Below are 19166 nucleotides of genomic sequence, written 5' to 3' on the forward strand. Positions count from 1 at the left end.
CGGTTCTGCCTTGCAGCTGCTGCAGCTTGTTCTCGCGAGATTTCGGCTGCGCTTTGGGAAGCAGAGGTAAATGGTAAACACACCGTAAGGTAAGACAACAACTCTGAAGACCATTTAAACGTGGAATGTTAGTATATAGGCTTTCCACATCGAGAGGCGATGGACGCCCTTATTTATTTGAGCCAGAATACACTGACGAAGAGCTTCGTGAAACTGAAGAATGGAGGAGGAGAGAGAGAGAGGCAACAGGTAATGTTAGAGGACGACAGAGGAGGAATGGCTGCTGGAAGGCTTTAGCTCGGGAGCTCGGTGGTGTAACGTTGCCTGTGAATGCTGTACCCCAATGCCCACAGAAGAGGAATACCTCTGTTGCAAGGAATGGGACCGGTTGCAGCCTTAGCTAAATGGTAAACAACAAACATGGCACCACACCGGTAAGGTAAGACAACACGTTTACATGTCGTTTTCTATATGTTCAATCAATCAATCAATCAATCAATCAATTTTATTTATAAAGCCCAATATCACAAATCACAATTTGCCTCACAGGGCTTTACAGCATACGACATCCCTCTGTCCTTATGACCCTCGCAGCGGATAAGGAAAAACTCCCCAAAAAACCCCTTTAACGGGGAAAAAAACGGTAGAAACCTCAGGAAGAGCAACTGAGGAGGGATCCCTCTTCCAGGATGGACAGACGTGCAATAGATGTCGTACAGAACAGATCAGCATAATAAATTAACAGTAATCCGCATGACACAATGAGACAGAGAGAGAGACAGAGAGAGAGAGAGAGAGAGAGAGCGAGAGAGAGAGATGCAGGTAATGACAGTAGGTTACAACAACATTATTGAAAGTAATAATATTATAGTTATAGTTCTGGCTACTGTGGTACAATATGTTGAAAGTATGTATTAATATCTGGCAGTATACATGTGTGACAATAGTCATATGTGTATAATAACAGTAGAAGTATGACTAATGACTAATGATGGCAGCAGCAGGAGGCATCTGGCAGGACCACGGCAGCAGCACAACCACACACGTCACGCTGTCCAGGCACTGCTGCGATATGAGTTAATCTGAGAGACAGTGGAGCACAAAGGCTCCGGAGAAGAAGCCGAGTTAGTGACATCCAGAATGGCCGAGTTAGCAAGATGCAGTAATAGAATACGAGAGAGAGAGAGAGAAGGAGAGAAGGTGCCCGGTGTATTATAGACATAGACTTATGACTTATAGACTTGTTTAGTGGACTAACCTTGCACTTGAAAGGATGCCCGTTCAATTATGTTTTAACAGGTCTGACGCTACGGCTGTATCTAGGCTAACAGCTAACATGCTAACTATTATTTCTATGTCACTAGTCACTTGAAACAAATTTAGAACGATAGGAGACGGGTTGAAATAAACCAAAATTTCCCTTTAAAATGGGCTCTTCTTATTTTCCAAAAAAACCCAAAACGGTTTGAATAAAGTTTTGGTTGGTGAAAGATTTTTGTTTTAAAGTCCAGCGTGTAAGATTTAGGGGGATTTAGTGGCATCTAGCTGTGACGACTGCACATTGCAACCAGCTGAAACTTCTCTGCAGTCACATCAGGGATTATTGTCACAAACAGAACAAAGGCCTCACACACCTAAAGTTCCCCAATGAACGTAGAAGTCATAGCTGGAGGATCCACCATGAGCATTTAGCACGTTAGACGGATCCAACATGCACCCGTCAGTCTGCACCATCTTGGGTGTGTTTGATTTGGGTCATGTAGCATGCTGGCAGGGTGGTGCATTAAATCACTGACAGTAAAGTTTCTCTAACTTTGTAATTTTTCAAATTTTGTAGGGTCCCCGCCCTGCTACAGGTCACGTTATGTATGTTGACTATCAGTAGTCATCGTTGTCCATTTTTCTTTGATCAAACAAACATAAATATCTTCACATGCCCCCCTAAGAACAAGCTGGCTGCAGTTCAATGTAAATAACAGGGTTGCCAGGTCTGCGCAGAGGTGTGACAGTCAGTCAGTTCAGTACCGTGCATCCATCTGGGGGCCCCCTAGTGGCCGCGGGGACTTAAGCAGCCGCTTAATTTGCTTAAAGGATGTCAGGTTCCACCCAGGATGGCAGTGCATAGGTCTGGTATAATATCACAGTTGAATACTTCTGAAAAGCACTTTAAAATGTTTGACCAGAACTTGCTCAGCTTAGGGCAAGACCAAAAGACGTGGCCCAAGGGGCCCTCTGCGGATTTATATTTTGGGCAAAGTGGAGAGATAGAGCGATAAAAGGAGTGAAGTTTAGCACAGGAGTAGTGTAGCCTGTGAGGCACTTTAAATTGAATAAGTTGGTGTTTGGAATTTATGGAACATTTGTGAATGTCTTTTAGGTAAGTTTCCCAGGATTCATCACCAATTGAGATGCCATGGTCTTTCTCCCAGGTTTCCTTTAAATAATGTGTGGACACCGGATTGTGACTTAAAATGTGGTATACTTGTGCGGATCTAATCTCTGATCTGAAGATAACGGAAGAAATGTGAATTTAGGAGTGAATACTTTTCTTTTAACTGATAAAAGGTGGAAAAAAGTGTTGTTGATATAAAGGTCTGCTTGTGTTGTAATGATGCCTTCATTTTTCCATAGCCTAAACGTGTTGTCAGTAAGAGAGGAAGGGAGGACATGATTGTGACTAACTAAAGTACAGGCTATGTCACAGTCTGCCTCTCTCCCTCACCTGCTCCTGGTAAATTTCCATTCACCTGCACCCTCCAAGCCAGCCACGCCCCGCTCATCAAGACAACTCCTCTCACCTGCCTCCACAGCTGCAGCTCATCAGCCAATCAGCCTGGTATAAAAGTATGGCAAGCCGTTTTAACATTTAATCACTAAGTCCGACTATCCGGAATTACCATTATAGATATCTATAACGTCATTTTGACTAGTAGTAATGTCATTGTGACTAGTATGAATTTTAATTTAAGATATCTGTAACGTCATTCTGACTAGTCAAAACTGAATTACAGATATCTATAACGTCATTTTGACTAGTCAAAACTGAATGACAGATATCTATGACGTCATTCTGACTAGTCAAAACTGAATTACAGATATCTATGACGTCATTCTCACTAGTCAAAACTACAGTTACAGATATCTGTAATTCAGTTTTGACTAGTAAGATTCAAACTATTTTTGCCATTCATGTGTATGAGGTTTGTCATTATAGATATCTACAATTACATTATGACTATCTATAATTCCAGTTTGAGATATCTACAACGTCATTTTGACTAGTCATAATTCAGTTGCGGATATCTACAACGTCATTTTGACTAGTCAAAATGATGTTGTAGATATCTACAACGTCATTTTGACTCGTCATAATTCAGTTGCGGATATCTACAACGTCATTATGACTAGTCAAAATGATGTTGTAGATATCTACAACGTCATTTTGACTAATCATTATTCGAATTCAAGATATCTACAACGTCATTCTGACTATCTGAAACTCAATTCAAGATATCTAGAAAGGACCATGTAGATATCTTCAATTGATGCTAATTAAAGATATCTTGAACTTGAATTATGACTAGTCAAAATTAAATTGTAGATATCTCAAACTGGAATTACAGATATCCACAATTCAGTTGCAGATATCCGAAATAACAATTGTAGATATCCGCAACTACATTGGAGATATCTATAATGACAAACCCCATACACATGAATGGCAAAAATAGTTTGAATCTTACTAGTCAAAACTAAAGAGTTTTGACTAGGCAAAATTATGTTGCAGATATCAGTAATGAATATCCAGTCTAGCGATTAAATGTTAAAACGGCTTGCCATAATAAAAGCCTCTCCAGCACACACACTCTCTGCCAGATTGTTCTCTGACTCTTTGTAAGGCTTTCCAGTATTCACCCTCAGCTTGATTCCCGGTTACCGACCCTGCCTGCCTCTGACACGTCTACGTCGTCTGTATCCCGGTAAATTCACCCGCCTTCTGTCCCTGACCACGAGTTCTGCCTCAGCGTCTCTCTGGTTTCTGTCTGCCTGTGTAGTGTTTTCCTGCCACAAAGTTTCAGCCAACTACTTCCCCAGCGCTAGAGTTGCCACCCGTCCCGTTTTTCCAAGAATTGTTCTCTTTTTTCATCAGCTGTCCCGGGAAAAAAAAACATCTCCCGGGACACAATTTGTCCCGTTTTTTGGGGAAAATGCAGCAGCAGCAGCAGCAGCAGGCCAAGGAGTCCATCCAGAATCAGTGCAACAGGCTCAAGAACATCTGTGTCAGAGAGACAGCAAAGAGGTAAGAGGAGCTGTGGGAAGTCCTAACAGTTCACTTAGTATATTTGCACATCCAATCATGTTTTAATTTGTATTTTTTCCATTTATATTTAACCCTATGGGCCCGAACGACGCATAGTGCGTCCAAATTCACACCTGTTCTTCTCTATGATTTTTCTCCGCGACCGTGCGTCTAGCGAGAAGCCACGCATATCACGTGAAACAGCGGAATAGTAGCTTTCCGAATGTTTTCACAGCGAAAAAAAATGATAAAGTTACACTAAAATGATGTATAACAGAGCTTTCATACAGCTTTGCACACACATTACTCTTGGATGGATTACTCGCGAACGCAACAGAAATGCCACGCATATCACATGAAAGCTTTCCAATGATACCACACACATTGTGCTGTCATCCCATCACGCTATAAATACAGATCAATTGTCTACCAAATAAAGTCCTGACGAATTTCTTTACGACCCATTATACAGATCTTGTTATCAGTCACTTCATATAGTGAGGAATATCGTATCTTACCACGTCTTAGGCTTGCGTGTGTTTCTCCCTGTCTATCCACATTTGTAGTCCGGCTTTCAAGATGCAAATATCTCCATATTGTCCAGTTGACACTCCATCAAACTTTGTATGACGAGACCAGCCACTTCATCTTTGCGCACCCAGACAACTGTAGCCTAATTATGCATGCTAACAGGGCCGTAGTCACCATATACATTGAGGGGGACACGTGCCCCCCCGAATGCCCAATTTTTTTTTTACTGCAATCAAAGTGGCAAATATTATCTTGGAGGACATCATTGCACTTGGTTGACTATTTTTCTATGATCTTAGATGTAAATATTGCATGTTTCTTTCAGATAAAATACATTTTTGACTTGTGAATGAGTCAATGGAATTTCTTGCAATAATGAAAAAATACTGTCAATCATGTCCACCTGGCACAAACCACATGTTTTGGACAACTGTGAAGTGACAGAATGTCCCAGCATCATGGTTCTTATATTGCCAGATTCCAGAGAGTCTCCCCTCTTCAGATATGGCAGAATATGTCAACTTCCAACTTGCTATGGTGAGATACATGTAAAAATGTAAGAATTTAGCAACACAGATTTGTTTTTTTCATTGATATAAAAATTAATATAAAATACAGGCACATAGAAGGACATGAAATGATGGCAACTCTGGTCTCCTATGTCCAAATTTCATGTTCATTGGTCAGTCTGAACTGGTAATAAGGGCCGAGCCCTCCGCCTCAAACATTTGGTCGAGTGTCCCTTTTTTTCACAAATCCAAGGTGGCAACCCTACCCAGCGCTCATCCCTCGTCAGCTCTGCTTCACTGGACTCCTAGCCGGATCCCTCCCCTTGCCAAACTACACTATCCGTAAGCCCCTCTTTATTACCACTGATTGCTAGCCCACTGAACTGCTCAGCCCGGTCCACTCCCTGGCCCCTGCACCTAGAGACTGTGTGTGGGCCCTGTGACCTGAAAAGTCACGCCAGCTCTAGTTTCTGGTTAATCTGTGCGTAAGGTCATTACCAACTGTCTGCCTGCCTCAGAGTGCTGCATTTGGGTACACGACGAAATATGGGTAAATTTTGAAAGAGGTAAAGAAAACTGAGGAGAGTCACCATTTTGATTGCATTGATGCACCCTATCATGGACAAAGGAAGCAATCTCCAGGTTTCAATGTCAGATTTAAATTTTTCCATTAAATTTAAGAAATTCAATTTGTAAATAAGCTTGGCATCTTTGGAGATAGATATAGATATAGATATTTCATTTTATCTGTGGCAATGTAAAAGGGCAAGTTTTTCAGAAAATTTGGGTCCGCGTCTCCTGTAAGAAATAAATTTGCGTTTCTCCCAATTTAAAGTTTAACCTGAGAATGCACCAAATGTTTTATTGAGTTCTAACAGGGGAGGCAAGGATTCTACGTGACGAGATAGAAACAAAACCATGTCATCCACATAAAGCGAGATGTGATGATTAATCTTTCCTAGGATTAATGGAGCAATAGCGTTATGAATTCTAACGCTAATGGCAAGGGGTTCCATAGCAATCGCAAATAGTAATGGGCTAGGAGGGTCGGGCCTCAGGCTTCCTTTTTTTCGGGCAGACAATTAGGCTAATGCTTGTGTGTCGGCTGCGTCGGGTCTGGGCTTAAAGACCCGCAGGGCCGGGTCGGGTCAGGTTGTAATTTTCAGGCCCATTTTTACCAGCTCAAGAAAAATAGATTAAAGTGAGTAATTCATTTTGTGTGTGTGTGTTAGTGTGTGTGTGTGTGTGTGTGCCACTTTTGTTCTGTTGATTTTTGTATTGTATTTGTGTTCTAACACTGTGAATTCTTTGCTATAACGTTAATCGTTGTTGCTGTTATTGTTATTATTAGCTGACAAGGCCAGTGTCAGTCGAGGAGTTGATGCAGAGGGACAGGATAATGCCAGTCATAGGAGTGAGGAGGAGAAAGAGACAGATGAGGAGGGACAGGAGAAGGAGGAGGAGGAGGAGATGGAAGAGGAGGAGGTGGAGGAGAAGAAGGAGGAAGAGGAGGAGGAGGAGGAGGAGAAGGAGGAAAGTGGAGCAGGAACCACCAAAAAAACAGTGCCAGGTGCATGTGCAGGATTGGGTTGGCAATAGGTCTTTGCATAGAATTATATTATATTCAATACACTCTACTGACTGACTAATCTGTGTGTGTTGCGTTTAATATCATTAGATTGTTTTATACTGCAAATAAAGTATTTGTGTTAAAATTGGTTCCGCTTGCGTCCGTCGTGCGATCGGAAAAAAGGCCTCTCCAAATCAAGCTCCCAAGCTGAATTTCAACCCCAGCCCGTCCCTGGTAATGACAGAGGCCACTGGGGAGGCATACAGCATTTCATATCAGCATATCTGGAGAACATAATATTCATCAGACGTTTAATACTGAAAAAGGAGAATCTTCCTGGAATAAATCCAGTTTGGTCATGATGGATTATACTTGCTATACATTTATTAAGTCTGTTTGTGAGTATTTCAGTAAACTCCTTAACATCACAGCCGAGAAGGGCAATAGGGTGATATGAGGCTGGGTTGGTCTCAGTTGAATTTATTTATTTAATAGGGACAATGCAGTTAAGATAGTTTCATTACAAAGCATGAACCTGATGTGCTGCATATGGAGTTACAGCTACAGCTAATCATTATCTTTTTGCAGTATCAGAGAGATGTAAGCCAAGTGTAAAGATTCAGGGTGTTGATGAATTGTCATAGAATGATGAAACATTCTGAGCATGATGGGGGCAATCTTGTCTGAATATACTTTGTAAAACTCTGTTAAACCCAGCAGCTTTCCCATTGTGGAAAGAACGTATTGCTTATGTGACTTCCTCTAATGTTATGTTGGTGGTCAAGTCTTTTTATGCTGAGGAGCTCAGTTTGGGTTGAGGGAAAGTGCAAAGGAATTGGGGAAATTTCTTCAGTGTCAGCAGTGGTCTCATTAATTTCTTTTGGATGCGTAGTAATAATTCCCAATTTGGTTTTAATTTTATGAATTGTTCAATTAGCCTGCGTGCCTCTAAGCTGGCTTGTCAGCCAGATCAAAATGTTTTAAAAGCATCATACTCACTTGTTTGGAAAGAATAGAATGATATTTTTATTTCAATTTAAGTATATCATTCAGCTTAGAAGGTGAAGCAGATGTTTTATAGTCAGCTTCATGCATTGAAAGCTGCGCAGTGATTTCTGATAACTCCTTATGTCTGTCCTCCTTCAGTCTTGTCTCATAGGCAATAATATGTCCTCAAATGACAGCCTTAAAGGCCAACTAATATCAGTTTGACAGCTTTTACCATGATGTATGACACAATGCACTTTTACTATAAAGGTTTTTATCAGCCTAAAAACATGTTCTGAACTAAAACTGTGGACACACTGAGTTGAGGTGCTTTAACCTCCACTACATCCCTGGTTAGCAGGATGAAGGCGCCCTCTTGTGTTGTGCATCAGTTTCCACATTTCACTTGTTAACCTGCTGTGATGTTCACTGCAGGAAGACATGTCCAAACTTCACTGAGCCTTTGGCAGCTTCAAACAACATCAGTGAAGACAGATTTAAATATATGTAATATCACACTGTGTCAGTTTGGTCACAGGAGTCACACCCTGTAACACTGATGATGCATTCAGGTCACGTGGGAAAGATGGGAGAGGAGAGTTTCCACTTTGCAAATGTTATTCACATCAGCTCTCAGGTTGTAAAAAGTATTTTGCATCATATCTGTTGTCTCTTGTGTGTTTCAAATATCTCTCTGTAATAAATCCTCTTTCTTGACTCAGTGCACAAAGAAAATGTTCCTCGTAAAAAGCAACACATGATAGAAAACTCTGCTCATTTCTCTGTGACAAAACTGTTTGAGTGAGGAAAGTTAAAGGACAGAGACTGACTGACAAACGCTCCTCTGCTCTGAACATGAACACTGGACTTTGTGGTGTTTCAGGAGGAAAATTGCCTCAGTTATACTCTCATATCAGTGTCACAGTTTCTCCATCAGCTTTGTTTGATACCTTGGAATGAAGACAAGAAGAAAATACTTTGTTCATGTTTGTTTATTCATCATGTAAACCTTCAGTTTGTGTAAAAGACATTAATGAATGATCTCCTTATTGATTATGATCAGGATCATTACAGTTTCTAGTAGCTAACTAATCTGCCACACCAACACATTAAAAGCTAATTATACATTTCTGTACAAATTTACAAGCACAATATCTGAGATAAAGGAGGTCTGCTGATTTCTCTCTTCAGACTCATGCAGTGGGAGAGAAACAACAACGTACAAATACATCCACTGAAATGTTCATTAAACATTCAGAGCACAAAGAAGTTTACAACACATCATGATGAGCAGTGACAGCCTCCACGGCTAAACACACACAGGAAGGAGCGCCACCGCAAGAAATATTTACACAACAACTCAGGAGAAGACATCAAAGTACCGCCCATAATGTTTGACTGACAGCTGATCTCAGTGCAGTGAAGAGACGCCACAACAATCAGCTCTCAGTAACAAACATGGAGACTGAATAAGAATTAATACACAGGATTTAACTCTTAAATGACTTCTGTCTATTTGAGCTCACACAACTCAGCAGTGTCTCCATATTTATAATAAAACCTAAGTCCAGCATAGAGAGGCTGAGTGAATGTGGTCTGGACTCTGTGGAGGAGAGTCATGGTTTCAGAGACGCTGTAGAAGGACAGAATACCTGCTCTGTGATCCAGGTACACTCCTACTCTGGAGGACTGAGGACCTGAGACAGGAGTTCCAACATTGTTGTACCAAAATGTGTTTGACTCACAATCTAACGCCCAAGATTTGCTATTTAGGCCATATTGACATTCATTCGACCCCTCAGGTACTCTACTGATATTCTTGTAGGCGACTGCTACATAAACTCCTCTCCCGCTCCACTCCACCTCCCAGTAACAACGTCCAGTCAGACTCTCTCTACTCAGGACCTGAAACTTCACGCTAAATCTGTTTATATGACTGGGATAAAACTGTTCTTCAGTCAATAATGTTGCTCTTCTGTTCCCTTCAGATAAAAACAAACGTGTGTGTGCTGTGTTTGGATCCAGTGTGATTTCACATGAATATTTTAAGAACCCAGCTCTGGTCTTGGGCTCTGGGTCTGACAGTAAAACATCCACGTCAGTCACTGTCAGTGAGACGTTTGTCCATGTCTCCCTCAGAACGTCCTGTAGTTTATCTCTGACTTCTGACACAGCTGCTGTCACGTCCTCAAAGTAGCTCAGAGGGCGGATGTTGAAGCTGGATGAGTGTGTGGATTCACTGAGTGCTGACAGTGAGGGGTAGTTGTGCAGAAACTGGTTGTGATCCTCTGTGTGTGAGAGCTCCTCCAGCTCAGCGTCTTTCCTCTTCAGCTCAGTGATCTCCTGCTCCAGCTTCTCCTGAAGCTCTTTGACTCGACTCACTTCAGTTTCCTGCTGTGATCTGACCTGCTGCTCCACATCAGAGCGTCTTTCCTCCATGAGACGGATCAGCTCAGTGAAGATCTTCTCACTGTCCTCCACTGCTTTATCAGCAGAGCGACTGATAGCCTCCACCTCCTGTTGGAGCAGCTTCACATCTTTCTCTCTGTCCTGGATTCTCTGCTGGATGTTTTGTCGACTCACCTCCAGCTCTCTCTGCCTCTCAGTCCTTGCTGCTGCAGCTGACACTGTGTCGTGGCCTTTATGTTCATCCATCGAGCAGAGATAACAGATACACTGCTGATCAGTGCGACAGAAAATCTTCATCACCTCATCATGACGAGAGCAGATGTTCTCCTGCAGCTTCTTGGAGGGCTCCACCAGCTTGTGTTTCCTGAATTGCGCCAAATCATAATGAAATTGAAGGTGTTTCTCACAGAAAGAAGCCACACACACCAAACAGGACTTGAGGGCTTTCAGTTTTCTCCCAGTGCAGACATCACAGGCCACATCTTCAGCTCCAGCATAGCAGTGATCAGCAGGAGCAGCTTGGAGTCCAGTCTTCTTCAGTTCCTCCACTACAACTGCTAACATGGTGCTTTTCACCAGGACAGGCCTCGGTGTGAAGCTCTGCCTACACTGAGGGCAGCTGTAGATTTTCTTCCCATCCTCTTCATCCCAGTGGGTTTTAATACAGTTCATGCAGTAGCTGTGTCCACAGGGAATAGTCACCGGATCCTTCAGTAGATCCAGACAGATGGAACAAGAGAAGGTTTCTCGGTCCAGCTCAACTCCTTTCTGCGCCATTTCACCTCTCAGTGACAACGCCTGTCTGACTCTCACTTCCTTAAAAGTGAAACTAGTTTGAGCTCTGAACTGAACATGTGTTCCTGCAGTGAATGGAGCCTGTCAGCTCTCTCACGTCACCACATGTTGGTTACACCCATCTTCAATCTGTAGATCTGAAGGGGAGGGAACAAGGAAATGTGTGGATAGAGTGGAGCTTGCTGTGTGTGAGAGCAGGAGGAGGAGGGAGGGCTCATAAAACTCTGAGTCATTCCAGGAAGAGGAGCGGCACTTTGAATCTGAACTTTGTAGTTTCCACATTTAAAATGAAGCCTCAGTTAAAACCTGCTCCCTGCGTGAAAGAAAAAATCAGTTCCTAGTTATAAAATACGTCTTTCTTCTTCAGGTTTAGTTGATGGCTCCACATTTCTGTGACTCTCCCTCAGATTCTGTTCAGTTAAATAAAAACAGTTGACTGACGACAGAATTCACCTGAAAAGAGACAAAACTCAGACGATCAATCACAAATGTCAGGAAATGAATCAGAAGTCTACGTGGACAGCATGGTGGGTGCAACAAGCATTATTAAGTCACATAAATGAAATAACCTGTCAGTTCTTACAGAAGTAACAGTAGAATAAAAACTCACTACATCAGAAAACATGGAGCAGTTACGGGAACGTTAAGGTGTGCGCCCTGTGTTGCTCATTGGGACGCGGGCACCATCTTGTGAGGAACACGCTCTGTTACCTGTTCTTTGTACAGTGGGTACCTGTTTATCTTTTGTTTTGTTTGGCTAAATAGTTGCTTACATTGGTCCAATCAGGTGGAGAAATGAAAATACAAAATTTAACTGCAGTGCCAAACAACAGCATCGGGACAAACTGATAAATAATGTACAGTACTGTGCAAAAGTTTTAGGCAGTTTCAGGCAGGTGTGAAAAAATAATTATGTATGAAGTTTAATTGTTTATTTCTCTTGATTTACAAAAGGCAAAGTGAGCCGACAGAGGAAAAATCTAAATCAAATCAATATTTGGTGTGACCACCCTTTGCCTTCAAAACAGCATCAGCTCTTCTAGGTACACATGCACACAGACAGTCAGGGATTTTGTAGGATCATAGTCAGGTGTCTGATTAACCAATTATACCAAACAGTGCTGATGATCTTCAATTTCATATGTAGGCTGAAACACAGTCATTAACTGAAACAGAAACAGCTGTGTAGGAGGCTTAAAACTAGGTGAGGAACAGACAAACTCTGCTACCAAGGTGAGGTTGTGGAGGTCAGTATCATGTCACAGGTTGTACACCATGACAAGACTGAGCACAGCAACAAGACACAAGGTTGTTACACTGCATCAGCAAGGTCTCTTCCAGGCAAAGATGTCAAAGCAGACTGGGGTTTCAAGATGTGCTGTTCAAGCTCTTTTGATGAAGCACAAAGAAACGGACAATGTTGAGGACCGTAGACGCAGTGGTCAGCCAAGGAAACTTAGCACAGCAGATGAAAGACACATTATGACACAGACGATGTCCAGCAGTGTCATCAGCTCAGAGCGAGCAGAAACCGATGGGATCCAGGTACACCCATCCACTGTCCCGAGAAGTGTGGCCAGAAGTGGTCTTCATGGAAGAATGCCAAAAAGCCAAACCTCTGATGTGGAAAGAAGACCAAGTGACTCAACTATGCACCAAAACATAGGAACTGGGGTGCAGAAAAATGACTGCAGGTGTTCTGGACTGATGAGTCAAAATATGAAATGTTTGGCTATAGCAGAAGGCAGTTTGATCGCTGAGGGGCTGGAGAGCGGTACAATAATGAGTGACTGCAGGCAACAGTGATGCACGGTGGAGGTTCCTTGCGAGTTTGGGGCTGCATTTCTGCAAATAGAGTTGGGGATTTGGTCAGGATTAATGGTGTCCTCAATGTAGAGAAATACAGGGAGATATTTATCCATCATGCAGTGCCATCAGGGAGGCATCTGATTGGCCCTAAAGTTATTCTGCAGCAGGACAACGACCCCAAACATACAGCCAATGTCATTAGGAACTATCTTCAGCGTAAAGAAAAACAAGGAGTCCTGGAAGTGATGGTATGGCCCCAACAGAGCCTTGATCTCAACATCATCGAGTCTGTCTGGGATTACATGAAGAGACAGAAGGATTTGAGGCAGTCTGCATCCACAGAAGATCTGTGGTTAGTTCTCCAAGTTGTTTGGAACAACCTACCTGCTGAGTTCCTTTAAAAACTAAGAACAAGTGTACCTAGACGAATTGATGCTGCTTTGGAGACAAAGGGTGGTCACACCAAATATTGATTTGATTTAAATGTTTCCTCGGTTTGTTCACTTGACATTTTGTAAATCGCAGCATTTTTCACACCTGCCTAAAACTTTTGCACAGTACTGTAGATCCATGTGACTCAGCAGCTCAAGCCTGGATTACAGACCCTGATGCACGACATCCACTCACAAACCCAGACACTGTAAACTATCACATTTTTGGACTGAGTGGGTACACTTTACATGATTTTAAAAGTTGCACCCGTCGGTCTGCAACATCTTGGGTGTGTTTGATTTGGGTCACGTAGCGTGCTGGCAGGGTGGTGCATTAAATCACTGACAGTAAAGTTTCTCTAACTGATGAACTAATATCAGTTTGACAGCTTTTACCATGATGTATGACACAATGCACTTTTACTATAAAGGTTTTTATCAGCCTAAAAACATGTTCTGAACTAAAACTGTGGACACACTGAGTTGAGGTGCTTTAACCTCCACTACATCCCTGGTTAGCAGGATGAAGGCGCCCTCTTGTGTTGTGCATCAGTTTCTACATTTCACTTGTTAACCTGCTGTGATGTTCACTGCAGGAAGACATGCCCAAACTTCACTGAGCCTTTGGCAGCTTCAAACAACATCAGTAAAGACAGATTTAAATATATGTAATATCACACTGTGTCAGTTTGGTCACAGGAGTCACACCCTGTAACACTGATGATGCATTCAGGTCACGTGGGAAAGATGGGAGAGGAGAGTTTCCACTTTGCAAATGTTATTCACATCAGCTCTCAGGTTGTAAAAAAGTATTTTGCATCATATCTGTTGTCTCTTGTGTGTTTTGGGACAAAAAAAACCCTCTTCACACCTGAACTTAACCAAATCAACTCCAAATATCTCTCTGTAATAAATCCTCTTTCTTGACTCAGTGCACAAAGAAAATGTTCCTTGTAAAAAGCAACACATGATAGAAAACTCTGCTCATTTCTCTGTGACAAAACTGTTTGAGTGAGGAAAGTTAAAGGACAGAGACTGACTGACAAACGCTCTTCTGCTCTGAACATGAACACTGGACTGTGATGGAAAATTATGGGTGCCTGACAAGTTATGGGCATCTGACCCTCTTTTCACCCCTTAGGGTGTCCTGCAAGACTTACTTTATTGAAGCTTACAAATCATTCCATGCTCTGTAATCCCTCACTTGATAACATCAGATATATGGCAGAGGCCTGGTCGCAAACAGGCCTGGTCGCAAAACAGGCCGAAGGTGAACCTTCAGAGAGGCCTTCAGAGTTATGACCCTGTTATTGTGTCAGGATACAGCTTAGGACAACAGGTTCTCTGGCGCCATGTGTTGTGACTATTGATGAGCATGTGTTTGGGTAACTATAAAAATAGAGAGCTGGAGGACACTTGCCAGTTCTCACTCTGACTGACTGTTCATGCGGTTTGTACTGTTTGTGAGACTCCATTCATGAATGCTTATTAAAACTCAAGAAAGACAGCTGACGTGTAAAGACTTTTCTTTGAATTGTTTATTGAATAATAATTTTGCCACCACAGGACTTTGTGGTGTTTCAGGAGGAAAACTGCCTCAGTTATACTCTCATATCAGTGTCACAGTTTCTCCATCAGCTTTGTTTGATACCTTGGAATGAAGACAAGAAGAAAATACTTTGTTCATGTGTGTTTATTCATTATGTAAACCTTCAGTTTGTGTAAAAGACATTAATGAATGATCTCCTTATTGATTATGATCAGGATCATTACAGTTTCTAGTAGCTAACTAATCTGCCACACCAACACATTAAAAGCTAATTATACGTTTCTGTACAAATTTACAAGCACAATATCTGAGATAAAGGAGGTCTGCTGATTTCTCTCTTCAGACTCATGCAGTGGGAGAGAAACAACAACGTACAAATACATCCACTGAAATGTTCGTTAAACATTCAGAGCACAAAGAAGTTTACAACACATCATGATGAGCAGTGACAGCCTCCACGGCTAAACACACACAGGAAGGAGCGCCACCGCAAGAAATATTTACACAACAGCTCAGGAGAAGACGTCAAAGTACCGCCCATAATGTTTGACTGACAGCTGATCTCAGTGCAGTGAAGAGACGCCACAACAATCAGCTCTCAGCAACAAACATGGAGAGTGAATAAGAATTAATACACAGGATTTAACCCTTAAATGACTTCTGTCTATTTGAGTTTGCATAACTCCACAGTGTCTCCATAATCATGTAATAAAACTCCAGCATAGAGAGGCTGAGTGAATGTGGTCTGGACTCTGTGGAGGAGAGTCATGGTTTCAGAGACGCTGTAGAAGGACAGAATACCTGCACTGTGATCCAGGTACACTCCTACTCTGGAGGACCGAGGACCTGAGATGAGAGTTTTAACACTGTTGTACCAAAATTTATAACTGTTTGAGTCACAATCTAATGACCAAGATTTGTCATTGCATCCAAAACCACATTCATCCAAGCCCCACGCTCTGATGATGTTCTTGTATGCGACTGCCACATCAACTCCTCTCCCCCTCCACTCCACCTCCCAGTAACAACGTCCAGTCAGACTCTCTTTACTCAGGACCTGAAAACATTCAGTGAATCTGTTTATATGACTGGGATAAGACTGTTGCTTTTTCATTACTATTACTTCTCTGTTCCCTTCAGATAATAACAGCTCTCTATGTGCTGTGTTTGGATCCAGTGTGATTTCACGTGAATATTTTAAGAACTCAGCTCTGGTCTTGGGCTCTGGGTCTGACAGTAAAACATCCATGTCAGTCACTGTCAGTGAGATGTTTGTCCATGTCTCCCTCAGAACATCCTGTAGTTTATCTCTGACTTCTGACACAGCTGCTGTCACGTCCTCAAAGCTCAGAGGACAGATGTTGATGCTGGATGAGTGTGTGGATTCACTGAGTGCTGACAGTGAGGGGTAGTTGTGTAGAAACTGGGTGTGATCCTCTGTGTGTGAGAGCTCCTCCAGCTCAGCGTCTTTCCTCTTCAGCTCAGTGATCTCCTGCTCCAGCTTCTCCTGAAGCTCTTTGACTCGACTCACTTCAGTTTCCTGCTGTGATCTGACCTGTTGCTCCACATCAGAGCGTCTTTCCTCCATGAGACGGATCAGCTCAGTGAAGATCTTCTCACTGTCCTCCACTGCTTTATCTGCAGAGCGACTGATAGCCTCCACCTCCTGTTGGAGCAGCTTCACATCTTTCTCTCTGTCCTGGATTATCTGCTGGATGTTTTGTTGACTCACCTCCAGCTCTCTCTGCCTCTCAGTCCTTTCTGCTGCAGCTGACACTGTGTCGTGGCCTTTATGTTCATCCATCGAGCAGAGATAACAGATACTCTGCTGATCAGTGCGACAGAAAATCTTCATCACCTCATCATGACGAGAGCAGATGTTCTCCTGCAGCTTCTTGGAGGGCTCCACCAGCTTGTGTTTCCTGAACGGAACTGAGTCATAATGAAATTGAAGGTGTTTCTCACAGAAAGAGGCCACACACACCAAACAGGACTTGAGGGCTTTCAGTTTTCTCCCAGTGCAGACATCACAGGCCACATCTTCAGCTCCAGCATAGCAGTGATCAGCAGGAGCAGCTTGGAGTCCAGTCTTCTTCAGTTCCTCCACTAAAACTGCTAACATGGTGTTTCTCACCAGGACAGGCCTCGGTGTGAAGCTCTGCCTACACTGAGGGCAGCTGTAGATTTTCTTCTCATCCTCTTCATCCCAGTGGGTTTTAATACAGTTCATGCAGTAGCTGTGTCCACAGGGAATAGCCACCGGATCCTTCAGTAGGTCCAGACAGATGGAACAAGAGAAGGTTTCTCGGTCCAGCTCAATTTTTCTCTGCGCCATTTCACCTCTCAGTGACAACGCCTGTCTGACTCTCACTTCCTTTAAAGTGAAACTAGTTTGAGCTCTGAACTGAACATCATGTGTTCCTGCAGTGAATGGAGCCTGTCAGCTCTGTCATGTCACCACATGTTAGTTACACCCATCTTCAAACTGTAGATCTGAAGGGGAGGGAACAAGGAAATTTGTGGACAGAGTGGAGCTCGCTGTGTGTGAGAGCAGGAGGAGGAGGGAGGGCTCATGCAGCTTTGCAGGAAGAGGATCAGTTTGAGACAGAGATACTGTGTGTTTCACACTTGTTTAAAGTAAAGCTCCTTTCTCATTTAAAAACACTGATCACTTCAACTTTTAGGAGGTAAACTCTTAGAATCAGAGGGTTTGGAGACGGCTCTTCAGTCCTTAAAATGGGCTCTTCTCATTTTCCAAAAATACAGTTTGAATAAAGTTTTGGTTGGTAAAAGATTTTTTCTTAAAAGTCCAGTGTGTAAGATTTTGGGGGATTTAGTGGCATCTAGCTGTGACGACTGCACATTGCAACCAGCTGAAACTTCTCTGCAGTCACATCAGGGATTATTGTCACAAACAGAACAAAGGCCTCACACACCTAAAGTTCCCCATTGAACGTAGAAGTCACAGCTGGAGGATCCACCATGAGCATTTAGCAAGTTTGCCAGATCCAACATGCACCCGTCAGTCTGCACCATCTTGGGTGTGTTTGATTTGGGTCACGTAGCGTGCTGGCAGGGTGGTGCGTTAAATCACTGACAGTAAAGTTTCTCTAACTGATGAACTAATATCAGTTTGACAGCTTTTACCATGATGTATGACACAATGCACTTTTACTATAAAGGTTTTTATCAGCCTAAAAACATGGTCTGAACTAAAACTGTGGACACTGAGTTGAGGTGCTTTAACCTCCTCTACATCCCTGGTTAGCAGGATGAAGGCACCCTCTTGTGTTGTGCATCAGTTTCCACATTTCACTTGTTAACCTGCTGTGATGTTCACTGCAGGAAGACATGCCCAAACTTCACTGAGCCTTTGGCAGCTTCAAACAACATCAGTAAAGACAGATTTAAATATATGTAATATCACACTGTGTCAGTTTGGTCACAGGAGTCACACCCTGTAACACTGATGACGCATTCAGGTAACGTGGGAAAAATGGGAGAGGAGAGTTTCCACTGAGATTTTAAGGTTATAGGTTAAGATTTCTTTTATTTCTTGAATTCTGTTTTATTTTTAACTGAAGATGCTTCTAACCAAATGTAAAGAATCAATGACACAATTACTGTTTTCCTACATGTGTCATTATTTATCCAGTTCATCAAGGTCTCTGTGATAAATCCTCTTTCTTGTCTAAGTGCACAAAGAAAATGTTCCTTGTAAAAAGCAACACATGATAGAAAACTCTGCTCATGTCTCTGTGACAAAACTGTTTGAGTGAGGAAAGTTAAAGGACAGAGACTGACTGACAAACGCTCTTCTGCTCTGAACATGAACACTGGACTTTGTGGTGTTTCAGGAGGAAAACTGCCTCAGTTATACTCTCCCAAGAAGAAAATTAAGCAGGATTTATACTTGTGCGACAGACCCTACGTTGTAGCCTACGCTATTGTTAGCATTTATACTTGTGCAGTGGTGTGTCTGTGTCACTCTGCAGTTACACCAACAAAACACTAGTTGGCTTTTGGATCAAAAATGGCTTCATGGTAGTAAACGTTGCCGGCCCCTGATCTATACTGTCAGCACAGTTTCAAGACAGGAGTTATCAATTTAGAATCTGATTAAATTTCTCCCCTTTGGTTTCTGAGTAATGACGATGGTTGCCCCTTGAAAGCTGGAGATTCGAATCATCAGTCGGAGACCCCTCAGTCAACTGAGATTGCTCCATGTTGAGCGGTTTTGGTTGTTTTTTTGCTCGTCAGTGTGCTGTGTGCAGTG

The 19166-nt window shown here is 42.5% G+C and overlaps 2 protein-coding genes across 2 annotated transcripts; both read right to left on the reverse strand.

Annotated features, from left to right (window-relative positions):
• Positions 1 to 8871: 8871 nt before the first annotated feature.
• On the reverse strand, positions 8872 to 11172 carry LOC117271910 (tripartite motif-containing protein 16-like). The gene has a single exon (XM_033650451.2). It carries the CDS (start codon positions 11081 to 11083, stop codon positions 9410 to 9412), a length of 1674 nt encoding a protein of 557 aa, XP_033506342.2. The 5' UTR covers positions 11084 to 11172; the 3' UTR covers positions 8872 to 9409.
• Positions 11173 to 15016: 3844 nt separating this feature from the next.
• Positions 15017 to 17313, reverse strand: LOC144465089 (tripartite motif-containing protein 16-like). The gene has a single exon (XM_078173113.1). It carries the CDS (start codon positions 17223 to 17225, stop codon positions 15555 to 15557), a length of 1671 nt encoding a protein of 556 aa, XP_078029239.1. The 5' UTR covers positions 17226 to 17313; the 3' UTR covers positions 15017 to 15554.
• Between the last annotated feature and the right edge of the window lie 1853 nt (positions 17314 to 19166).

The sequence above is a fragment of the Epinephelus lanceolatus genome, chromosome 12 (assembly GCF_041903045.1).
Source record: "Epinephelus lanceolatus isolate andai-2023 chromosome 12, ASM4190304v1, whole genome shotgun sequence".
Lineage (NCBI taxonomy): Eukaryota > Metazoa > Chordata > Actinopteri > Perciformes > Serranidae > Epinephelus > Epinephelus lanceolatus.

What these genes read in the sequence shown, in the direction of transcription:
- LOC117271910 (XM_033650451.2), bottom strand. Translation starts at nt 11,083, where the DNA reads ATGGCGCAGAAAGGAGTTGAGCTGGACCGAGAAACCTTCTCTTGTTCC.
- LOC144465089 (XM_078173113.1), bottom strand. Translation starts at nt 17,225, where the DNA reads ATGGCGCAGAGAAAAATTGAGCTGGACCGAGAAACCTTCTCTTGTTCC.